This window comes from Atractosteus spatula, chromosome 2 (genome assembly GCF_055471065.1).
Source record: "Atractosteus spatula isolate fAtrSpa1 chromosome 2, fAtrSpa1.hap1, whole genome shotgun sequence".
Lineage (NCBI taxonomy): Eukaryota > Metazoa > Chordata > Actinopteri > Semionotiformes > Lepisosteidae > Atractosteus > Atractosteus spatula.
In genome coordinates, this window is record NC_142707.1 from 16,531,365 (window position 1) to 16,555,401 (window position 24,037).

The 24,037-nt window shown below is 34.6% G+C and overlaps 1 protein-coding gene across 6 annotated transcripts in view; it reads left to right on the forward strand.

Moving 5' to 3' along the window:
* The window catches only part of esrrga (estrogen-related receptor gamma a), a 247,600-nt gene that overhangs the window by 132,995 nt on the left and 90,568 nt on the right, over positions 1–24,037 (forward strand). For 2 of the 6 annotated variants that reach the window (XM_088932939.1, XM_088932975.1), the window contains exon 1: positions 15,394–15,607. The exons of 2 other annotated variants lie outside the window; for them this stretch is intronic. Coding sequence is in view for 2 of the 4 variants with exons in the window: in XM_088932914.1 (XP_088789040.1) it covers positions 15,548–15,603 (56 nt within the window). In the remaining 2 variants the exon portion in view is untranslated. Of the gene's footprint in view, positions 1–15,378; positions 15,608–24,037 lie in introns of those variants that run through there. 2 more of the 6 variants (XM_088932914.1, XM_088932906.1) reach the window with 2 other exon arrangements.

Sequence of the window (24,037 nt, forward strand, 5' to 3'; positions counted from 1 at the left end):
GCAAGCTTCTCTCCCTGTCTCCCTGTCTGTGTCTCATAGAGAAAAGCTGGGGTATGCGAAAAGACGAATTCCCAATGCAAGAAATTGTATAGGGCTAATAAAGAAACATTATCATTAGTATCTAGAGTTTAATTTTAAAGAAAAGCCTTTGAAAAAGTGGAAGTAACTGAAATAAAAACATTTAGCTGTTCTTTTTAAAAGCAATTTGCAAATCTAGCATAAAAACACAAATTAATGTCAGCTATTGCAATAATTTTGTTTTGAAAGTAGGAACCACCTGTTTCCCAATATTCACACTTTCAATATTCCTGCTTCCATATTCAAACATACTGTATTGTCGCTTCAGGAAGACATGAGTGAGAAAGGAAAAGGAAGGCAAGAAACAGAAATGAAGGGAAATTTACAAAGTAGAATTTATTAACAGTCAAAATGCTTCAGGAGTTTCAACATTTTTAAATATACATGGACATAACAGAAACATGTCCTCAAAAAAGGGGCAATTTCGAGGAGCTTTCTTTGAAAATCTTAATAAAAGCAATATTGGGTACAACAATAATGTTTTACTGTTAAGAAATGAGCACTGCAATTATAATTTAGTCCAGCTATGCAATAATGTAAATGTCAGGATATTTGTCTGCAATCAATGAGGGGGCTAAAAGAACAATTAAACAATTAAACTGTTCTGTTGCCCCAAAGACAAGGAATCACTGGAATTGTTGGGTGGCCCAAAAATATCTATCCAAAGTTCACTTGGAACAAGGTCAGTGCAAGAGCAGTGTTCTTAGTCAAATGAACATGTGCACGACTGTCTTAGGAAAATTGGAAACTGGCAACAACAAATTTGGACTGGCATGCCCTCACTCAGTGAACAGGCACAAGAAGGAAATTCAAACTGGCTTGTGACATTGAATTGATGCAGAGATGAAGAAAAAGGGAATGTGAAATGCAATATTAAGAACTTATTTTTTAGGCTTCATTATTGCAGATTTTATTTGCGTTTTCTGAATAACCATTTGTCTTGCTTATTTTTATTTTTTTGCTTAATGCAAGGGAAAGAAATTGACACTAGGCTAACTTGTCTTCACAGGTGGGCATAATGTTTCAACATGCTGTCCAAACCTTTTTTACCATGCATTATAAGATAAGATAAGATCACTTTATTGGCCATATAAAATTTCTTGTATTAGGAATTTGTCTTTTCACAAACCCCAACTTGCTCTCCATGAGACACACAGATATACAGACAGGGAGAGAAGCTTGGGATCAGAGCACAGGGTCAGCCATTTATACAGCGCACCCGGAGCAGTTGGGGTTAAGGGCCTTGCTCAGGGGCCCAACGGAGTAGGATTCCTCTGCCGGCCGCGGGATACGAACCAGCAACCTTCCAACCACAGGTGCAGATCATTAGCCACACAGCTACCACACCGCCATTGTTAAACATTATTAATACTTTCCTAAAAATTGTTGATATTCCTTTGCGCTGTAATGTTGTAACGCTTAATTACATTGTTAGATGTCAATGGCAAAAAGGTAAGCAAGTATCAGTTTGCTCACATTTTGTTTTTTATGCAAATTTTTTTCTTTGTACCTGTTCTTATGTTCTTGTTTTCATGGAAGGTAGCTGTGTTCGTTTTATAGGGCTGAGAAAAAGTTTGTGAACCCCCAAGATAACAAACTGACAGTGTGGGGATGGTCCCAGAATGAGTTCTCCAATTTAGAAAAGCATCTGAAAATGCTGTACATGACATTGTCATCATCGTTGCACAAAGGATTTTGTTGCCTCACATTATATCATAATACATTTAGTACAACAGAAACATATGGCCACACTTAGGGAAGAGCTTTACACTCACACATCACATTGATAACTCAGAAGCCAACAGAACTTTAGTGAAGAGAATGAAATTTCATTTTGTGCTGTATCCATAGTGGATTTGGTTAACGTATTATAGTCACCTTCTACAGTAAACTCACATCTGTGTGAAATTTTGTAGAGACAAAAAGAATTGATGTATTTTAATCATAAAGAAAATGTTCAGTCTGTATGACATTATAAAGCTTCCAGCACAAATGGCTAATAAAATAACCTAGGTACAAACCCACTTTAGCTGGCTTCTGTACATGAGCCTTTCCTGGTTGAGCCACTTGATTTTGCCCATTTGGAATAACGTTAGGATCTGTAAAGAGCCAGCTTGGTTCTCTTTTAGGGTTCTTTAAATTAGAGATCTCATGCTCACTTAAGCTGAGTGATCTGTTCCCTTTCTTGACTCTTAATGCTATATCAAATACTGTAGTTTTCTTAATTTTGCTTTTCTGCATTAATGTCCCTTTCATTAGGATTATATAGCCTCTATAAAAGTTAAAAAACAAGTAAAAAAGCTGAAAGAGGCCATGGCATCTTGCACAGTATTGGCTGGTTTCCATATTAAGTAGGCCGCAGTCGAAAAGAGAGACTTTGGCTGTAGTGAAAAGCAGTATTAGTTAAGGAATATAAAGTAATCAAGAAGAATATTTAATTTGATAGTTTCCTTTATTTATTTAGTAAGTTCAAATTATTTACTAGTGGTTTTACAGCACTTTATTTATTGCTTTTAGTGCTGACTTATGTATAAGTATTGTGCAAGTGTGAGTTATGTACAAATACTGAAAAAAATGAATAATTGTGGAAAATAAAAAAATCTGGTTTATTTATCCGCATTTATCAAATGGGTACAGCTGTAAAGGATGTCCTCGATTTATGTAAAATCCTGGCATCTTCTTTTGTATTTATTACCTATTCATTTTTGCACTTTTGCAATTACTGGCTTCTTTTAAATTTGAAATGTTATTTACTGATGAACTAATTACCAATACTGTACATCATAGAGAGTAGTATGAAAGATTCCAGGTGAGTTAAGAGGACCCAGACAGAAGGAACCAATAGTCATGTCTTTCAGCTTCACATATAATTTACAGTGATGTATTTTTTTTTTGCTATATGTCAGGCCTTTTGCCATTTTAGCCTATTTACAGCAAAGTCATATATTATTATTATGGTATATTTTACTACAAATTACAATTACATGGTAATTGAATGCAGTTGATTAAGTTTTAAAGTACAAAATAAAAAAATAAAAAAGTACAACAAGAAATATAACTTAATGATGAGTAACTTTGTTTTGAATAAAATTATAAGACATTTAATGTGAATTAAGAGCTGCATTAATGAAACTGTATTACAAAAATAATATATCCACTATTGGAAACAGTTATGTAAAGAAAGTGAAAAGTTGGTATTGATGAAACATTAAAATATCAGAGTCTGGGTGTTGGTGAAAGAAGAGCTGTTTATTACGCTTGCAAGCGGGAGAGTAGCTTACCAATGCCAGTCTCTCCGAAAGATGTTGCTCAGTGCTTTTTCTACTGCAAATTGCGCATCATTGATAAGTACTGTAGTTTCTGTGTAAAATGAAATTTTACATCATACATTGTTATATGGACATGTAACAAAGTCATTGGTTGTCAGGTAAATCCATCACACAGTGCCTCAAAGCCTACATAAATTCAGGTTTAAATATATGGAATGCTACCCTCTGTCTACTGTTACAAAGAGAAATCTATGATCAGTTCAGTGTGGTAGTTGTATTGGTACTTTGAATATACATTTATGAAGACTTATGAAGAATATGACAGTCCCATTCCGACTGTAAATGCTGCAAGTGAAAAGCCCCTGAAATCAAGGAATCTTTTTTTCAGGATAGGTAACAATTGGAAGTCTGTGTCTAGTTCTTGTCAGTGTTCTAGCATATATTTTGTTGCTCCTTATGCATATACTGTACTGATAACTCATAGGCAACAAAGTGAAAGAAATATAATTATTGTGCATGGTGCTATATAACTTAGACATAAAGTACAGTTGTAGATGGTGGTAGTTTCCTTGAGGGGCCATATTTTAAATGAAAATACTTCTAATTCTCCCCAGTTTGCCAATTAATTAAATACAATGCTACTATTCTAAAGTGAAACTCTGTTATGTTAATATAGTACAGTAGCTTCAAGTAATATGGTGGTTTTTGCCCTAGTAACTGTTACAGGCATAAATGTATGAAATGTGAGGCAGGTTATGGAAAGAAAAGGGGAACAAAGATAAAAATAAAAAAAAATGTTACACAAAGCCAAAGCCTGTCTGTGGTCTTTGTTTATTGTTTAAATATTTACTCACCCTTATCTTGCTTTGGACAAAGAATAGAAGCAGTGGTGTTAATAAGGTTTCCTCTGTAATTCCTGTACAGTCTGGGGTCTAATGTCTGGTTTGGCATTTAAAAAAATGTTATCTATTTGGTCAATTAGACGTCAGACGTAATATTTGAAGGCTAAATTGACTCCGCTGCAATAGAAAAAGAAAAAAAGCAGCAGAGCAGAGGTTTAGTAAAGATATCTGGAGCTGTGAAGTCTTAATTGCAACCTTAGATAAAGATTAGAGAGTTCTCCTTCTTTATGGACCAAAGTGATTTGCAAATATCTATGCCTGCAAGGTTGTTTAAAGCATTAATGTGTATCACATATCTAGGAGTTCAATTAACTTACAAAGAAATGTACTGTATCTTTCCTACCCCCCATTACAGTTGGCAGTTTGTAGCTGATGTCTTTTTTAAAAGAAGAGAAAACTTTGCTTTTTGCATGAATCTTGCCACTGTTGCATTGTAGGTTTCTTAAAGTCAGGAGTGAAAACTACTCCAGGCTCTTGTGCAGCTTTGGTTTAGAAATTGGGATTTGTCCAGCAGCTCATCTTATTTTAACAGCAAAGCATATTATGGCTTTTCCTTGATGTTTTTGCTTCATTTCTAGGAAGTATTTTTTCTATTATCAAATATTTTTTAAACATGTTTCAAAAGTAAATAATTAAGCAGCACATATTTTAAAAAATACATTTTCTGCTCTTTTACCTCATATGGGGTTTATTTTTCTGAAGTAATTTTTATCTGGATTCTAACTTTTGCAAAAGTATAATTATACTTCCAGACACATTACACTGGGTATGTAAGAAAACCTTATGTGATTTTTATATCCACATTTAACAGCCTGATTTTTTTCATTACAAAGGTGAGTCTGTATTGTTCTTGTTTTTTTTTAGATACCTTCTCTCATTCACTGTGTTCATAAGAACCTAGGGGTTTTCTACAAGTATACTCTTGCATTTATGTTCATTAGACATACTAGCTCATTACTGCTATGCTATCGTTATAAAGATTATTATAATGGCACTAACATAACCAAACTGCTGTTTTGCTTTTTTTTTAATTTAAGGTTTGAATGTGGTCACTGTGATTTCTACCATAAATTCAAAATATTTAGCAAGTTGTGAACTTTACTTTGTTTAACATTGTATAGATTTTTTATTAAAAATAACATAGATCTATATATCCATGTAAAGGAAAACATCCATCCATCCCTTGCAGGTACACACAGACACTCACACTAGGGCTAGTTTTCCCAGAAGCCAATTAACAAACCAGTACTGTATGTCTTTGGACTGTGGGAAGAAACTTGAACACCTGGTAAAAATCCATGCAAACACAGGGAGAACATACAAACTCCATCCAAATAGTAACCCAGAACCAGATTTGAACCCAGGGTCCCAACACTTTAGGGCCTAAGTCTAACCACTGTACCATTTTGCCACACAGGAATTAATTTACCACACTGATTTTACTGGTTTTAGTTTTCTTTTCCAAACCTGAGAATTTAGAATTCTTTATTTAACACCAGTATTAACACAAGTTTTTTTTTATAACCAGTTTTCAATCACGTTAACCCCCCCTCCTCTGCCTAACACATGCACACAATATTTGTTTACTAGGTCTTTGACTTTAACATTTTGATTTTTCTTTCACAGAAAGTGCTGTGCCTTGCATTTTGGTGGTAAAAAAAACCCATGACAACCTGATTCTACGTGTTCCAAAAGCCAAATGAGATGTATAGTTCTCCAATAAATGATGTCATTTCAGGATCCTGACTCACAGAAAAGCTCAGGCAGGCTTGAATACAGATATAGGATGATAATAAACTACAAACATGCCCCAGTTGTATCATTACAAATAGAAAATCATAGTTCATCTACCTAGAGAGTCCTGTTCTGGGCAGGTGAACATACAAAGTAATAAATGATTGCATTTCAGCAAAGGGTAATCAAAGTTGGGCTGAATATGGACTCTTGTAGACTTTCCGATTAAAGGTCTTTCCCCTAAACTGGCTTTCAGTTTTTCCTGGATATTTTATTCTTGTTGTAGCTCCTGTGTTACACTAAATCAAAGCTGGTAACTAATAATCTTGTGCAAAAGCCCTTTCATTTTCTGTTTTCTGCTGGGAGGCTGGGGGTTCTCTTGAAGAAAACCTGTTCAGTTGATCTAGAGCAGTGTGTTCTGTGCAGGAGGAGCGTATGGTAACAGCAGTCAGAATATCAAAGAAAGGTTAGCTGCCATTGGATTCAGCCCTCCCATGGGCAGAGAGAGGCTGTTATCACACCAGAGTGGCAGGGGGGCTTTGAAATTGGCACTTTCCTTCATGTGACAATTGTACCTGCTGATATACCATTAGATTACTTAGCCAGTTGTTCATTTCAAGCTACCATAACCTTGTGTTATTTCTTTTATAATAGTGGTTTGTTCTCACATGTTTTAAGAAGGAAGTATCAGGGAGTAGTAGTTCAACAAGTCATTTCACTTCCAAGGAAACCTGCTTATACTGTATGTAGTGATGTCCTTTTTTTCTTTATTTCCCCAGTGCATAATAATTGTGTTAAGATTGAGGCATTTTGCTGTTTTTATGTGTATCTATACAGAGCCTCTGAAAATTCTGTAAAAACATTAAATATATTCTAAAAATAAGTAAAAACTGAAACAAAAGTAGAGGATCTGACACAGGCAAATCCTTTGATTTATGCCTTTACCTACGTTCCATGCTCTATATTTTCAGATTTATCAAAATGGATTGCTAGATGTTTAAATGGCAAACAGTGTATGTCGTACTGATAAAGCTACAGTACAGTATGTCTTCTCTTTATTAATATTTGTTGATAGTATACCTATGCAGACCCTCCAAAACACAAATTGTCACTCTTGTAGTAAGTCTGTCTTGACTCCATTGTCATTTAATGTCTTAGGAAGAGGATAGCACTGTTAATTTTTCTTCACTCTGACCCCTACATTCATACATTTTGTATCGTTAAATATCCTCTTGCTGTTTAACAGCTTCCTGCAGACGTTGAAGAGCACCTTGTCTCACAAGTTTGTTGATAGCATAACCAGTACTCTTTTTATCACGAAAACTGTACAGCTGGCGATGAGGGATATGCTGCTTGGTAAATTGTTGTTAAAGCCACTACACTGGCTTCAAGAAATGACTGAATGAGATCTTCAGATTAATTAACTACTAATGACCAAATGGGCTAGATGGGCAGAATGGCCTTCTCTGTTTTGTAAATGTTCTTAAAATTGTAATAAGGTATTTTTGTCAAATATGCTGATTTGTCTGAACAGTTGACATTTTCTTTTACCAAGTTATTTCAATAATACTGGATTTTTTTGTACTTAATGCACAATTTGAGCTATCTAGATACATATACAGCATTCTCAGCTGTGTATCTTTCCCTAAAAAAGGATATACTGAGCTGCCACCACACGGAAGAGTGCTCATCAGAGGCTAGAAAGTGTTTCATAAAGGCAGCAGTACAATACAAAGATATTATAATCTAGAATCTATGTTTGTGAAAAAACCTAGATTTCATTTTTTATATCCAGCGAATGGACTTTTGCTTACATTCATGCTGAGAAATATAGAATATAGTCTAATAAAAAATAAGGAACGGACATAACAGAAATAGAAATAGAAGTAGCAAAAGCCTAGTGGTGTACATCAGTTTTAAAGTGTGAATTTGGGTATTGAATTGAAACTTAACCACTTCACAGATAGCTTTCTTGCCAACATAATCATCAGTTTACAGCCAGTAGCTCCCTCTGTTGTTCATAATGAAATTGCATGTAGACTCTTTTTATGTCTTAGGATCAAGCGTTTCTAAATAATCGGCAGTGATCAAGTTATTGTATTTCTAATTTCAAATTATGTATAAGTTTTTTTATTTCCTAGAAATAAGAATAAATGCACTAATTTTGTAAATACATATTTTAGTGAATATTAAAAATATTGGGGAAAAAAACAGTCCATTTAGTTTAGTTTCACTAACCCTAGAGAAAAGTTTTGTGCATTAAAAACTGTCTGTTTTAAACAATTAGGTTGTATCTTTTTTAAATGTTTGCTAACTCATATCCAAGAGGTTACTCCAGACAAAATTACGACATTAACTGGCTGACAACAAACAGCTTTTTTTTCCTAAATCTGAGCAGCAGCCGAGAGATTACAGCAGCAGGCTCTCAGTGGTGCTGTTAGGAAGACACACTGTGTTCTTGTGTACTAATACACAGCACACTCCCCACTGTGCTTGTTGCCAAACAGTGGTCTCATCTAATCGCTCGATACTGGGTTAGGATTGAGAAAGCCTGATTCCTGCCAGATGAATGCAGATCGTCTGAGTGCAGGCGGCTCTTACAGGTCCTGGCGTTTGAGAGGCTGTGCTCTGCCACAGCCCATGTCCTCTTCAGGGGGTGGGACAGTGAGATCTTGCTCTGTGCCATTTGTTGCTTTTCAGCATTCAAAGGCTCAGCTACACAGGGAATCCATTTACTGTTTTACTATAATAGTAGCTACATTGCTAAGTAGCGTGCTTGAGCTCAACTTGACAGTGCACCACATGTAGAGCCTTTGCTACAACAATGATTTTTACTTATTACTAAACAGCTAAATATATCTAGTTTTTTTTATCATTCTTTAAAAGACGGTCTTGTCTCCATTCTGTGCTATTAAATTTTATTATTTTTATTTCATTAGTATGGTTGGTTTATATGTTTTTTTTTAGAAAATTCATGTATTGTTATTTTTTTAAAGTGCTGTGTGCTATCAGTTTTTATAATGACTACCTTAGAATGGATTTATTATTCAAAATTAATTGTCAGTTTAAATTGAATCTAAAGTGGTTGTATGTATTGTTTATTCTATCTTGACAGCTGCAGGAAGTGATAGGAAATTCTCCACAAAATGTTTACACACCTATTCCTATGCTGTAGACACAAATACCAAACAATGATCCACATACAAATGAATAAATAACCCCTGTCCTGGACTTATTAAGACCTAGTTATGACAAGTTGAGTTTAAAGCATTCCAAATGCCATAACATTGACAAGATGGGGCTTGTTTTGAGCACAGACTGGTGACATGTGACCTAAATGAACTTGCTCTGCGCTATTGACTATGAAGATTGATGCAAAGCTAAGCAAGCCATAGTAATTCCTGGGCAGATGTCAACAGGCTGTGACCGCAGGGGTCATATTCTTTATCAACATTTCAAAAGCTGAGAAAAAGTTTGATTTTTAAAACAAAGACCATGAACAGTACAGCCTTTTGTTTTAACATCCATCCTTCACATTGTTTGGCTTCCCCACAGCTACGGTATATTTATCAATAAAAAGACTTACATATGCAAGTCACCTCAAAACTTGTACAGTTCTCCCCCTGCATTATTATACATGAAATAAAAAGAGAGACAGCAGGAGCGAAGCACGTTCTCAAATCTTCTTTGTAAATTGCTAGAGAAAAAGAGACGTATTGACATGTATTGACATTTTCAGCAATCAGTTGTTCCTTGCCATGCATACGAAAGTTAAGATGTATTCAGGGAGACATTAGGGATTAGAAGCTATTATTGTGAGTAAAGAAGAAGACTTAAGGAATTTCTTTGCCTGTTTAATCTTATTAGCAACTTAATGAAGCCAATAGATGGAAGCAGTGCAGGAAAACTCATGTTTTACTTGGAAAGAGATAAAAATACAGGATATAGTCTTACTGTACATTGCAGTGCTTGCTTCCAGAATATCTGGGATGCTGGGATCCTTACCGTGACTAAGCCATAATGGGTGATAGATGAATGATTATTGTTGTTGTTATTTCTACTACTGTTACTACATCTATGACTACTACTCCTAAGTGAAGATTATTGACCTAAAAGTCTCTTAATAGTTTATAGCATGTATCTTGGGAGAGAAGAAAAATTTGAGGGCTTTTTCCAATACTTCAATTTCAATTTATGTTTTAACACTGTAAGAAGTACTGTACATGGAAATATAGGAGTATGAAGCATTGCTTTACTGCTGTTATCCTACCCCACATTCTTCATACATTGTGTGAAAACAATAATACTCTAAATGTCATTGTTGATTTTAACTAAAAAGAAAAGCTCATGAAGTTACAAGGGTCAAGGAGTGGAGTGCTGCTATTATATGGTAGCTGTGAAAAAGCTGTGCCTCGTACACTCAGGTGCTTTGCTGGTATGGATATGGAAATCTGACATTAGAGAGGGACGGGTGTTCAGGAGTGAGACTCTCTAATTGAATCAATACATTCTTGACACTGAACGGCATCCTGCTGCTCAAGTCCAAATACCTCTGCCCAACTCAGAACTGCATGGTCAAAAACTGGTACTACCGTCTGCTTCATTGTCTCTCTGCTTTAGAGATTAGCCAGGACCTGGCAAAAAGGTTGAGACAGACTAGATTTTATTCTCTAGTTTCTTTAATTTTCTGATTTCTTTTTAATGTACTGCTTTTCATTCAAGCAAAATGTGATTACAGTAAGTGATTTAGGAGCTGTGTGCAAGAGTACAGTATATCGTTCAAACTGCACTAAGAAATGTACATAGGAACGTTTCAAGCCACAAAAAGAATAATTAAAAATAAATACCAATAATAATGAGTTAAATGTGTAAACCCATCATTAAAAATATGTTTTAGATATACAATGCTGTGAAAAAGTGCATAAACAATATCCTGGTAGAACCATGCTTTTGTGTGACATTAAAATCATTATATGAAGGCTTCTTGCTGTTCCACGGGTCTAAAAATATGCACATGTAGTTTTTCTTATGTTCACTGCTTCTAGTATTTAACTAGCACTGCTTACCATGTTCAATTTTGTTTACATATTAAACCTGAGACTAAGTGAACATATTAGAGGGTATCCCAATATGGTCACATTTGGTGAGTATGGCTTGATAATTTTTTCTTGGTAAAATCTTTAAGCTTTTCAAAGTATTATTTGGTTGCCTGTAGCCCCAAAGATATCTTATTCCTAAGGTTAAATTAAAGTTGTAACTTTCTTATTGATGTCAATACTGACGTAAATAGAAGAAAAATATTTTTTGTTCTGTTTGTGTTTCCTTTGAAGTGGATAGATTTTAATTTAGCATGAACATTGATGCTTAGAACTTAAAAGTTTTGCTTCAAGTTTTGTTCTGACTGCTGAAGATGGTGCTGTTCATTTTTCTTATTTTTATTTCTATTGTCTGTGGTTCCACAGACTCCCAATACTGTCAGCGACAGCTCTGGCAGGGTTAACCATTCCTTTTTTCCTTTCTCCTACTATTATGTCCTCAAGCTCAGTAACTAGAAAAAGCATGATGGGTGTAAAGTAAGATATGCAAATTTTCAGGGCAATATAGGTACTGTTCAGTATATTGACTTTGTTCCTGGACCTTCAAAGTAGTAAATAAAAAATGGCAACTAAAGCTTCAGTTTTGGGCAGCCCTCTTTCAAGCTGCTGTAAAGCATTCCTAATCATGCTAATGTATTAAGCTGCCATCATGGAACTGTATACTCCTCTCTCTACTATTCCACTGTTAGGTCAACCTTTTTGAGAGCTTTCTCATGTCCAATTATTTGTCCTATTGCAGTTTACACGTTTTTTGTGAACATTTGTGGTACCTTTTACAACACAGTACTAAATTCAGTAATTTATCTAACTTAAAAGAGCTGAGAAGGTGTGTTTTGCTTCAAATAAGTGTTTTCTAGAGATACCATTTTTTCTTGACAATTTTGTTTCTTCCATCTCCAAGCTTACTCTCAAAATGAGTCCCGTCAACAGTGATCTGAGAAAAAAACAACACCATTGTGAGATCTGAATTAAATTTATAGCTTCAGAAAAGAAATAAAAAACATTTTACATGAAATATAATTACAGTGTATGTCTTTATCTAAGATTTGTAGCTCTTTATCTATTTCATTCTGCTTTCAGTCACAGCTGTTAAAAATACTCGGTTTTTAAGCAGATGAATAATGCTGAATGCATCATTTAGACTATGTCATCTATTTGTCTGATGTGCTTAGCTATTGCATCTTTAACCACAGTTTTTTTTTTTTAAATGAGTAGTCTACTTGTCTACAAAATTCTTCATAAATCCATTTTAACTTAGTGGACCTACTTGCATTTCTTGCAGAGGAGGATGTGAGACATGATTCGTGTACAGAAAAAAAAATTAAAAAGACATCTTACAAAGGTAATCAGTGCTTGCCACTGGAAGATACAAAGGAGGTGATTTCATGATATGTTAGGAAAAAAACACCTTCCTTCATAATCCTTATTTTGCACATTACCAGATATAAAATATTTTTCAAGAAAGATTGAAAAAGCATTAAATAAAGGATCTAAATACTGTATCTACTGTAACAGTAATCTGTCAGAATTATCACATTTAAATCAATGCTCATTACATAACAATTATTTAGCAAATGTCACTTTCACGGCACAGAGCCTGTGGTTTTCAGAAATAACACCTAATGGCAAATACAGTATGTGCACATTTTAATGGTGAAAATTACTCATTTTATAATTGGTTATAAGACGTACATCATGGCATTCCATTATATTTTCTGATGAGATGCAGAAGAAATGTATAATATTGCAAGAAACATATATAAGCATGTGGGTATATTTATGTGCTAAGTGCAATATGATATGTACATAAGTTTGGTGTTGTTTAATGTTTCTGTAAAGAGTTGGTTGAGCTGAATGTAGCCTGGTTCTGTGTGGTATTATTGATGTTTTTTCATCTTGTGTAAAGATTTACTGAGTGTCAAAGCATTAAGAGACTAACTATTTTTGGTGCATATACAGTACTGTACACAAATATGAAATTTATACTGTATGGACCTATGTTTATGTAAATGTATAGAAGCAAAATTAAGTAGTTGTATTGCAGAAGACTGAAGAGTGTTGAAATGTAGCTTGGGAGCCCACAATGATTCATTGTGCATGAAATCCATAAAGACAATTACAGCTCCGATGGCACTACTGTCCTGCTGAATTCATTGTAGTGGTCTAGAGAACAGTGAAAACACTTTAGTACTGTAAGTGATAACTCAAACTTATCCTCCCCTTTCTCCTCACATCTCTTTTTTTCAAAATTATAGTTTAAGTTATGGCATTTATTTACTTGACCATATTTTACACAATCTCTGATAAATATTAATTAAATATCAGTTACATTTAATTTGATAAGTTTAGGAATTCAGATGAATATATAGTAATATGTTGTTATTATTAATTATTTTTTTACACCAAGCTACTTTTGTAATTAAACAGAAAGGATATTATTTTTTGTATTTATTTCTTATTGAACATTATGGTTTATGTCTAACTGTGTCTCACATCTGCCCTATTTGAAATGAACTGCAGCTTTAGAGGGTAAAAATGCATCTTTAAAATCTGATTCACAACACAGACATCTGCATTCCTAAGAACACAAGACAGAGTGTGTGTTAAATACAAGTAATCAATTAATATGCAGTTACAGCAAGATCAATAATTATTAACAACAACAGTATTTATTATTATTAAATTGTTTAAATTCAGCACTCAAACCCCTTTTCTCTTTTTGTTTTGCCAGCTCAAAATGCCTGTAGTCTTTTGTTTATCTGCAAATTCAGCATGGGGTGTAGCTATAAATTCTTACTAGCAATTAATTTCAGAAGCAAAATTGTAGCCCTTAGAAATTAGCTGAACTGTTGGAGATTGTGTTTTTGAACAGTGTTTGAATTGCCCGATAATATATCCTAATGGCAGTTAAGGATGCATGAGAATTCATTTTATGTTTAGGAATTCAAAATAAAGGTAGGAGATGGGACATGTAGGTTATTGCAAAAAGCAAAATATCTTTACTTGTTCCAGGAGGATGGGATTCAAATCCCTTGAAGTATAAAGATAAAATGTAGAGACAATTTCCCATTCGGACACGGTTGTGAGATACAATAGTTAGCAGACTGGTGTAGCTCCTGAATTTTCTGATCAGTAGGGAATAGAAGTCCTCTGAGAAAGCAGCAATATATTCCCTGCTGGTTGTGGAAATTCAGCGGTTGTCTGAGACAAAAAATATCAAGCAAGCACAGAAAATATGTGCAGGAAGGGTTTAATAACAAAGAACGAGGTCTGACTTAGTTTAATTTGTTAAGGTTTTTTTTAATATTAATTCATGGAAGACATCTATCCTTTGTAGCTATGTATAATTCCTATTGTTTTGTTTTAGGAAACAGAGGAAATATAAACCCATGATAACAGTTACTTGGTTGTGTTAGTCAGAGGTTCTTTGGTTTTAATTCTAATACCAAAAGACAAACTGGCTTGAGTTTGACTTTGTTGTACAGCTTGGGTAAGTTAATTAGCTTCTTCGCTTAAACCTAGAAGCCAGCATTCATTGGCATTAAATTAGTTTTACCAATTTACTGTCTTCCATGTTGTGAATGCCTTAATTAAACTTTACAGTGGACGGTTACATTGCTTTAATTAAGTAGTTTTTTTTTCCTTTTTTTTTACTGTTAACTGCTCCTTTTTTGTATTTCAATTAAAAGTCAGTCTAATCTGGAAATTTGACTGAGGCCTTAAAACCCATTTTTTTAACAGATTATGTGGCCACAAAGCTCTGATACAAAAGTTGTTTTTAGTGCTCATAGCCCCCTACACCACAACTGGTAATTAGCAAGAGTTTATGCATACTTCTGTTCACTTTGTTGTTTATATTTTTTTCTTTCCTTATCAATGTTGATATGTTTGTATTTATTCATGTATATTAAACACGTGCACACTCAGACATACACAAATGATGTTCATCGTGCATCACATTTCTCATTCACAATGGTTTGTGTTTGTCAAAGTCTGAAAGGTTTTATCTCTAAGCTTGACACCTTGAACTGATAAGCATTGTCTTAAAAAAGAGAATGTGCTGGTTCTTTAAAGCCCCCCTTTCTTTCTCTCACCCTGTTCCATCTCTCTGTCTTGTCTCTCTCTCTCAGGCACACTCTCTCTCTTTGTCTCTCTCCACCCACTCCACCTGCTCAGTTCCCCTCAGTATGTGCAGGCAGTGCCCTGTCCGGTTCCAATTGGCTAGGAAGCCACCAATCTGGCGTCTGGATGGGCCAGAGGGACTACATATGCAAAGCTTTACTTCATATTAATGAGCTCCAATCGTGGCTTTAAGTCCTTGATTAGAAGAGTGCGAGAGCTTTTGGTCCCAACTGGCTATGCCTATAGGCTTGTCACCAGGAGAACATTTCTGTTAATTGCACTGCTCTGTCAGGAAAAACTTTGATTTATAGAGGGGGTTTGCTCAAATTATGGTTGCAGAGCGCACATGGATTCGGTAGAACTTTGCCTGCCAGAGTGTTTTTCCCTGCACTCCGAAGAAGAGTAGGTACATTTTGATTTTTATTCTTCTCTTTGGAAATTATGCCTAATGTTTTACCTATAGACAGTTTTGTTTGTCTTAAATTCTTGCTGTTGCATGTGTACTTTTGTTTTCTGTGTTGTGTTGTGAGCTATATCTGTCTGTCTTGTTGTGTTGTTGACTGACAATGTGCTTCCCTGTAGTGTGTACTTACTGCTCAATACATAGCACAGCTACCTGTCAGGCAAAGTACTGAAACAGTAGCATTGCCTTGTACCTCTGGAAGAAAAAGTGAGCACATTCTTTTTACCATTTAAACCTCACAGATTTCTCTAAAAGGCAAATATTTTTTCAACTTAATTTATACTCTGTGTTTTATCTGTTATTCATTTTTATTGATACCATGTCCTTGAGATTTTTTAAAAGAGAGAGCACTTAGGAAAAAAGGTATACTCCAATACCATAAAAAGCTTGAATTTAACAGACAAGCTGCTTACAGTGTGGCCTGGTTCAGATATTAACAGTGCCACATATTTACATTATTGAGAGCTATGGGGTTATGGTGTATGTCGGTGGGGGGCAGGGGATGGGGAGGGAGGGGGGGGGGGCAGGTGCTGAATCAAGCCAGCATAGTTCATATAGAGAAACTAGGTTTTCCAAATGAAATGTATTTTGTTTTTGTCATACTGATACAATTTCAAGCTTAATTACTTGTTTGATGCTTATTTTGTGTTTAATTGAAAAAAATCACAAACTTTGCATTTACTTGTATACATTTTTTGTTTATCATAGGTGTCAGCCACTTGGAATTGTTTTCATTCAACAGCTGTATTTGCAGCATTAAGTGAATTGAAATAATAATCGCTTTTGTGCTCAAAGAATTGACAAATAAACCAACAAACAGCTAATATGGATAAGTCTGACTGACATTGCTGGGTGTGCTTGCAATTGCCTAGATGTTTTGCAAACTGTCATGGGTTCATATAAACCTGATATCTTAAAAACACACACTGGAAACATAACATTGGTCTCTCTTTAAGAAAGGAAACACCAAGACTATTAACCCCTGCCCTTAGTTACATTAAAACACTGATAAGACCATAAAAGTATTGTTCCACTCTTAGTCCATTTAGAGATTAGAAAGAAATTAAGTGTGCCGGAACTGCTGTGTTACAGGTATGCTGCCATAAAGTCCTACCAGCTTTATCCCAGTCTTTTAGACAGTTAGATTAAGGCAATTAACATTAGATATTGAGGTGCACTTGAAGCACTTTCAGAACTGTAGAATAAACACTAGCTTTAATGTGTAACTTTCAAAAACGTGATTGTATTCATTACTACATTATTCTAGCTTCTTAGCAGAATACTGTAACTGTCCTCTGTCTGACTTCTCATTCTTTAGGTCTTTAGGAATTAAGCTGCAACATCTATGGATACACTTAAGATAACACCAGCATTGAAAAATAAATATGCATTTATAGAAAATGCATTGATTAATCTAATAAGTTCTGTTTTCTCATTTTCTTTTTTTATTAAACTGCTTTTCTGATTTTACCTTCTTATGGCTAATTTACATGCTTGGTCTTCATAAGCTTCTTGATGTATATGCTTTTATATTGAATTTGTGCCCATACCTTTTTAATGATCTAAGATTTAATGTCTTCTCACTACTTCCTATTTTTTAACTAAATCAGTGTATAATAATTAGTGTTAAGTTCGATAATATATGGATATATTGGGATACATTGATATATGATATATACATTGAATAATAATGTAATTATTGCACTTCTTTCCTGAGATTTGTTTTTTTATGAAACTTTTATTGTTCACCACTTTATTCAGATTAGCACAAACATAAGAATTAACGTAGAATGGGGTTCATATGTTCAAAGCCATACTGTATTTATGTACAAGTGTAAATTCATTTTTTAAGGTTCAGGTTTTACATTTCAATAATTATATATATAATTATGCAGACTACATTTCTGTAATTTAGAACAAATGTCAGATAACATTAAAAATGCACATTTTTGCCGAATTTTTACATTTTATCACCAAGTTCAAATGATTCCAACAATGATAGCTACATTTACTGTAAAATGTCGATTGATTTTAATGTTAATTCTTAGTTTGCAATATTTATGATAAGATTAAAATTAATGTTTTTGTTTAAATGCATGGAATATATAGAAACATTAAATATAAATATAGCCTTTACAAAATTGAATTGCTGTACAAAAAAATATTTTACGTATGGTGGAAATAGCAGCAGTGTATTTTAGGGTTGTTATATTACTTTAAAATCATGTAAGTAACATGATAAATCCTTAATAATTGTTTTTTTTTTAGATTTTGTAAATTTTCTACAATATTATAAAATTTACCTACAACGTTTATTTCAAACAAAAATATCATTTGAAAGCATAAACATGTGGAGTCTGTCTGTCCAATCCAGAATATACTGTTTAATTTAAAACTGCAGTGGAAAGAAGAAAAAATAGCTAAATAAAGGTAGAACAAACCTATTCCTCATTGTTATGTTATAATCAATTATATAATCCAAATAGATAGCATCTATGTTTTGTTAGCGTATTGAAACACTTGGTGCTGTTTGAAAAAGATTCATCATTTTCAGCCACACAGATAATTCCCCTCTAATAATTAAACATTATTTCTCATGTCATGCCTCTGTAGCTCAGGAAAGGTCTTGATAGCCTTTCACTTAAACTTTTCCTGAAAAGAAAGTATCTGTTTATTTTTCCCTTTGCCGGAGAGTGAGAATTAGCAAGTAAAGCATAATTGTCAGTTCCTTTACTGCTAATAAAATCATTTGTTTAATAATAGTAATATCTCTTAAATTATGTTAACATTAATCTACCTCATTTATAGTGTTAAAATCCGTCTTCTCACACTTGCTGTCTTATGGTGCGTACACCTTAAATACTGTATTTCGACCGAAGCATTTCCCTGTTGTAAAATGTCTAGCTCACTGCCTTCATCAGACTGCTGTCTGACTGTTCATTGTCTTTATTGCGTCCTGCTTATTTGAATGTGTGTTGCCACTTCCCCTTATTCCAAGGAGTCTGGAGCATTCCAAGGGTAATTAACCAGAGTTAAAAGCAAAAACCCTTGTGAGTAGCCAGTCATCCTGGTGGAAAGCTGTATTTTTCTCCTTTTGTTTAGGAGGTGCAATAACTACACTCCCCCCAACCGCTTTAAAAAAAATGACCTGGCTGTCAGTGTAAAAGATTTATATTTAATCTATTACCATTGGGTATTCACACATTTATCTGATTTTAGGACAACTTTTTTAAAAAAAACAGTACAAAATAAATTGCCCAGATGAGATGTCTGTGCCATAAATGAAGGAGCACATGCAGTAATTATGCTGTACCATATTGGAGTGGTGACAGAATTGGTACATGTGAAAGGGAGACTTGCTAATGTTTTATTCCTCACCTTTAAGTGAAATTAGATCTGGCTTAACTTTCTAACCTGCACTTCCTCCTCTATTGTTCAGAATTAAAGGAATGTTGTCTGTTTAAGGACAGTTCCTTTGGAATGTCAGAATAGTTAGGAAAACAAGTTGCAAGTAAGGAAAGTACAAATTAGGTTTTTAGTTACTGGAATAAATAGTAAATCAACTTAGTAAATTACATTCATATATATATAACTCCAATGCAAGTACAGCTTGTTATACTATTAAGCCTTCTGTAAATACTACTAGAATTTGGTTTTGTTTTTTTCTTTATTACATATATAAAAAACAGTGCAATATATAAGTACACTAATTATCTGTGCATTTTATTTGAATTGTTATTGGCATATCTTGGGGCTGCTCTCATACATAAAGTGGACTTGGATTTTCTGGGAATAATGTAGCACATTTTTCAAAACAAATTGGAGTAAAAGTACCAGACTGTATTCTGAAGCAGCAGTTAAAAGTTCAAATCTGTTTTGAATAACAAATTTAGAGGGTAACGTATTTACATTTCAGAAGTCTAAATTCTGCAGCTCTGGATTTGAGTGAGCAGGTTTATCACATCTAGCATTTGGGGTTTAGTATTGTGACTAACTTTCACTTGGGGACACGCAGGCAGCCGGCAACAATAAAATGTTGATTTCCTCTGAAGAGAGCCCGTGTGAGGGAATGTGTGTGTTTGTGTGTGCGCCTGTGTGCCAGGGAGTTAGAGCTCTCCAGAGGAAATGTGTGATTACGCGAAGCTAAGTTTGTGCCGTTTTTATCTCTTTTACATCCACTGGCCTTGTATTAAATTGTCATTGTCCTGAAGCAGAGGGGAGAAATGAATTGCAGCTCTCGACGCCGAGTGACAGTGAAATATTTAGCCTCTCTGTACCCAATCATACTTCATGTGTGCGTTTGATAGTGCGGGAATGACACAGGCACTCTCTCTGTGGCTTGACATTCTTCCCACTTGCATTCTTTCATGCTTCGAGCTCTTATCTGGCTAGAATTCTTTGGCTTTAAAACGCCGGGATATTTTGGGACCCCCCCTCCCCCCCAACACCACCACCCCCCTTCTCAGTGTGTAAACCAATGATTCAACCACAGTAAAAAGTTTCTTGTTTTCTCTTTGCTAAATGTAAAGAATTTTGTTGTTATCACTTAAAAAATAATTTTCAAAAATAACTTTTAAAATATAATGCTAGGTTACACCCTATTGAGTTAATATAGGGTTTATTAACTAATGAGTAAGATTAATATTTCATTTTCGGGAGGAAATAAGCAAAACAAAATTTACTATTATGGCTCATTTATCAAACTCAGACCTGGCTGAATTCTATATTCTGCATGTCATATTAAAATTGGACACAGAGTGTCTCTATATGGGTATGTAATAACACACAAAGGTCTGGAGCACAAAGGAATTCAATATCAGCAAAGGAAGGAGACGAAGTACTGTATATGTTTGAAAGTGAAATGTCAATAAGATTTAATTCTGTGTATTTAATCGGTTTATTTGGGATGTGAGTGCAGGAAGAAACCTATTTTAGGCATAATCACAAATAACTATTGCTTATACCAGGCAGCAAATTTTGTTCCGTCTTCTTCAAATGTGTGATAAATCCATTTCACACAGTATCATCAGCATACAAATCAAATATATGCCATTGTACATAATGTATGTGAGATAGTAATGTTCTAGCTGAAAGAAAGCACATTTGTAGCCTTTACCTTTACCACGTAAAACACAGACAAAATTTAAATAACTTTTTTTTTTAAAACACAGCGACAATTATGATAGTAAAAAATATACTTCCTGAAGAGTGTATGAGCCAGGAAGCATTCGGTGCTACTCTCTATCCCTTGAATGACTTAAAGAGAGGGCAAATTAACATGCGCTGTGCCGAGGGGAAGAGCGGGTGTCACAGATGAGCCGATTTAGCTTTGCTTGACCACACAGCCTCTGCTTCAACGGCTGCCCAAGCTGTTGTGAGATGTGCACAGAGGTAAGGTGAACTGCTGTAAGGTCGTACACTTCTCCGTCCCTCTTGGCAACAACAAAAGAATTCTGGCTTTATCTGGTGACTGGTCGAAGGCAAGGAGGATTTTCCACAGAAAGCCACATACTTTGGTGACTTCCAAAAGTATCGATGTCCAGTTTCTTGCTTCTTTGGGGGAGCGTCCTGCTTTTGTGCAATTAGAAGAAAATGACTAGTCTTTCTCCTCAACTGTTGCTAAGATTCCTGATGTTTCCATATTTCCAATTTTCATTCATTTTGTACTGAATTAAAAAACCAACTCCGTCATTAAAATACAATCTGAGGAATGGCGTCATCAGATGTAGCTTTTGAGTTAAAAAATTAAAATAGGTTATTTGCTGATAAGTTTACACTTGTAATGAATTTATTAATTATGTTAAAAGTCAGTATAGATTTATTATAAATACTGAAATCTAAGATAACATGAATATTAATGTTTTTCTTTATTTTTGGTGCATTTCTCACATATTAATTGTACTATCACATGTGCTGTCATTATAATCACACAATCAAGCTTTCATTATTGAATTTAAACATACTGAAATAGTATTGCATAACCATTATGTTGATGGTCTGTTATATATTAATAAATCTAGACAATCTAACTTTTCTTATGTTGGATATAGGGCGACTTTATGCATATTGGAGAGCAAAAGTCTGACAATAACCAGTGTTTTATAATCTTTAGTATCTTCTTCAAGAGAAATTGTGCAGCTCAAGTTAATTTTTTTTCTGTATTGCATTTTTTCTCTAACTTGCCCGTGTGACTGAAGCAATGCATTCCTGTAGAATTTAGTCACCCCAGGCTGTCACTGCCATGCAAGGTCCATCATATTAAATTAGACAGTCCATCTGCTGTGGTCCACACGTCTATTGTTGTACAGTGGCATGAAATTGCACCTGTCTCATTAATCACATCGGCATGGGAGAGGTTAAAAGGAGATCCACGATAACTAAATAAGAGTGCATGGAAACTTAGTACATAGTACTCCGAATTGATTCTTTACACTTTGTATGCACGATGGGCCCCACTTCATTCCAGTTTTTGCTAAATTAGCATAAGATGGGTGTCGGATTAGCATAGGTGTCGAAGACGGAAGAGTGGGGCAATAAAAGATAAAATGTTTTCTTCTTTAATGTATCTTCTGTTTTTCTAGGCTACTTATGTTTAATTCTTTTAAATGTGTACTTCTATCATGGTTATTTCTTAAGACTTCTAGCAAACTTGAAGGTACTGTATAGACGCAGACTCTGTATGACTGTTAGTGAGACCAGCATAGAAGGAGCTGGTCGGCTTTAAAAAGAGAACGGTGCAGACTAACCGGCTGGTAACTGCCCTTCTGCAGAGCCTCTGTTTTGCATTAGTAAGAATGACACCTGTCTAATCAATCAAGGGTCTGTGACTTCACAGATGGAACAGCAACACTTGACTGAATCGTTCAGCTTTGTACACACATGCGCTCTACCTCTCTCTCACACACACAAGCACACTAGTGCTTGTACACAGGCACAGACGTGCAGTCACCTAGCTTTATGCTTTTCTTTGTCCCGTCTGATAATCCCTAGCAAAGATCACTCTGTGCTATCCACTCTGACAGAGGCGTGAAATGGTCTCAGGTAGTACTCTGGGTTAATGCTTTCCCTATTAACATCATGGCACTATTGTGGTCTTTTTTTTAGCTATTTCACCTCATACTTTTCTTTTCACTTTTTATGTATTAAACTGGTCATACAGGTTTTTCTTCCTTTATTGTAGTCATTGCTTTTCTTGTAATCATGTCTTTTTGAAATCTTCAGTATTTTGTGCCTGTTTTAAAACATATTACTTTGGCAAAGATATCTCATTTACTTATTCTGTGAAAGGTAGGTTCTAGCTAAGCCTGTAATAATCAATTGTGTAATCAAATGTTATTTAACTTCATACTGCATGCTTTAGAAGAAGCTGTCTTTACTTTGTATGTTTATGAAGGTTTTTCTTGTTAATGCATCAAGAGCATAGAATACAGATTTCTATCTGCTCCTTACCAAGCACGAAATTTAACTATGTATTGTATTCAGATTTGTACTGTAAAAAAAAGCAAAAATGTATGTTCTGGAACTACATATGATATATGACATACACACATTATAGCTGTAAAATGTATTTTTTATTCAGCCCTGTTACAAACAGGAGTCCCTAAGCCTCGCATTAGTGAGAGTTGTGGGTTTAAGAACTATTTTTATGGTTAAATAAAAACATAAATTTTACAGATCATGGTTTTCATGAGAGAAAGAACCTTTATTGTCATGATGTTGAGAAGCCTGTAACTGTGACTTGCTTTATTGGTATTTTTCTTAAATGCAAAGCTCTGGAGCTTGAGGCCCATCTTCAGCTATGGTCTTGGTAGCTGATGTTGCTACAATCCTGCATTTTGATCCCTGCAGACTTGCTTGTTAAGCTCCAGGGCCAGGCTGTCTCATTCCAGTGCCTGTCTCTGGCATCTGCTGAGACATATACCTTACTTTATCTATTTCTTAATGGCATTTCTGTGCCAGTGGAGGTCCATAAACAGGTTAGTATTTATATATACACTTTGTGTATGATTCATATCTATTAAGCCTATAAATAAAAAATAAGTCAAATATTTCCTGTAACCTAATCTTTCATACAATCAAGGCTTATTATAATCAATAAGAATCTATAATTTCTGTAGTAGCATATTTATTTTACACTTTTTCATGTCACTACTTTCCATTTGTATATTGAGCGGGCGTTAAGAACTCTTTTTTTTATACAGGTTATGATGATGATAATGATGACAATGCTTGTTTTTGCTTTTAGTGCTCAATCTTGATAAATAGTTTTAACAGGAGCTATACGTTTATTTGTTCTGCCCATTTTATTGTGTTTTTCCTTCTGGTAGAAATCAGGCTAAAATTCTCTCAGCCCCTGACCAAACAAAAATGAAA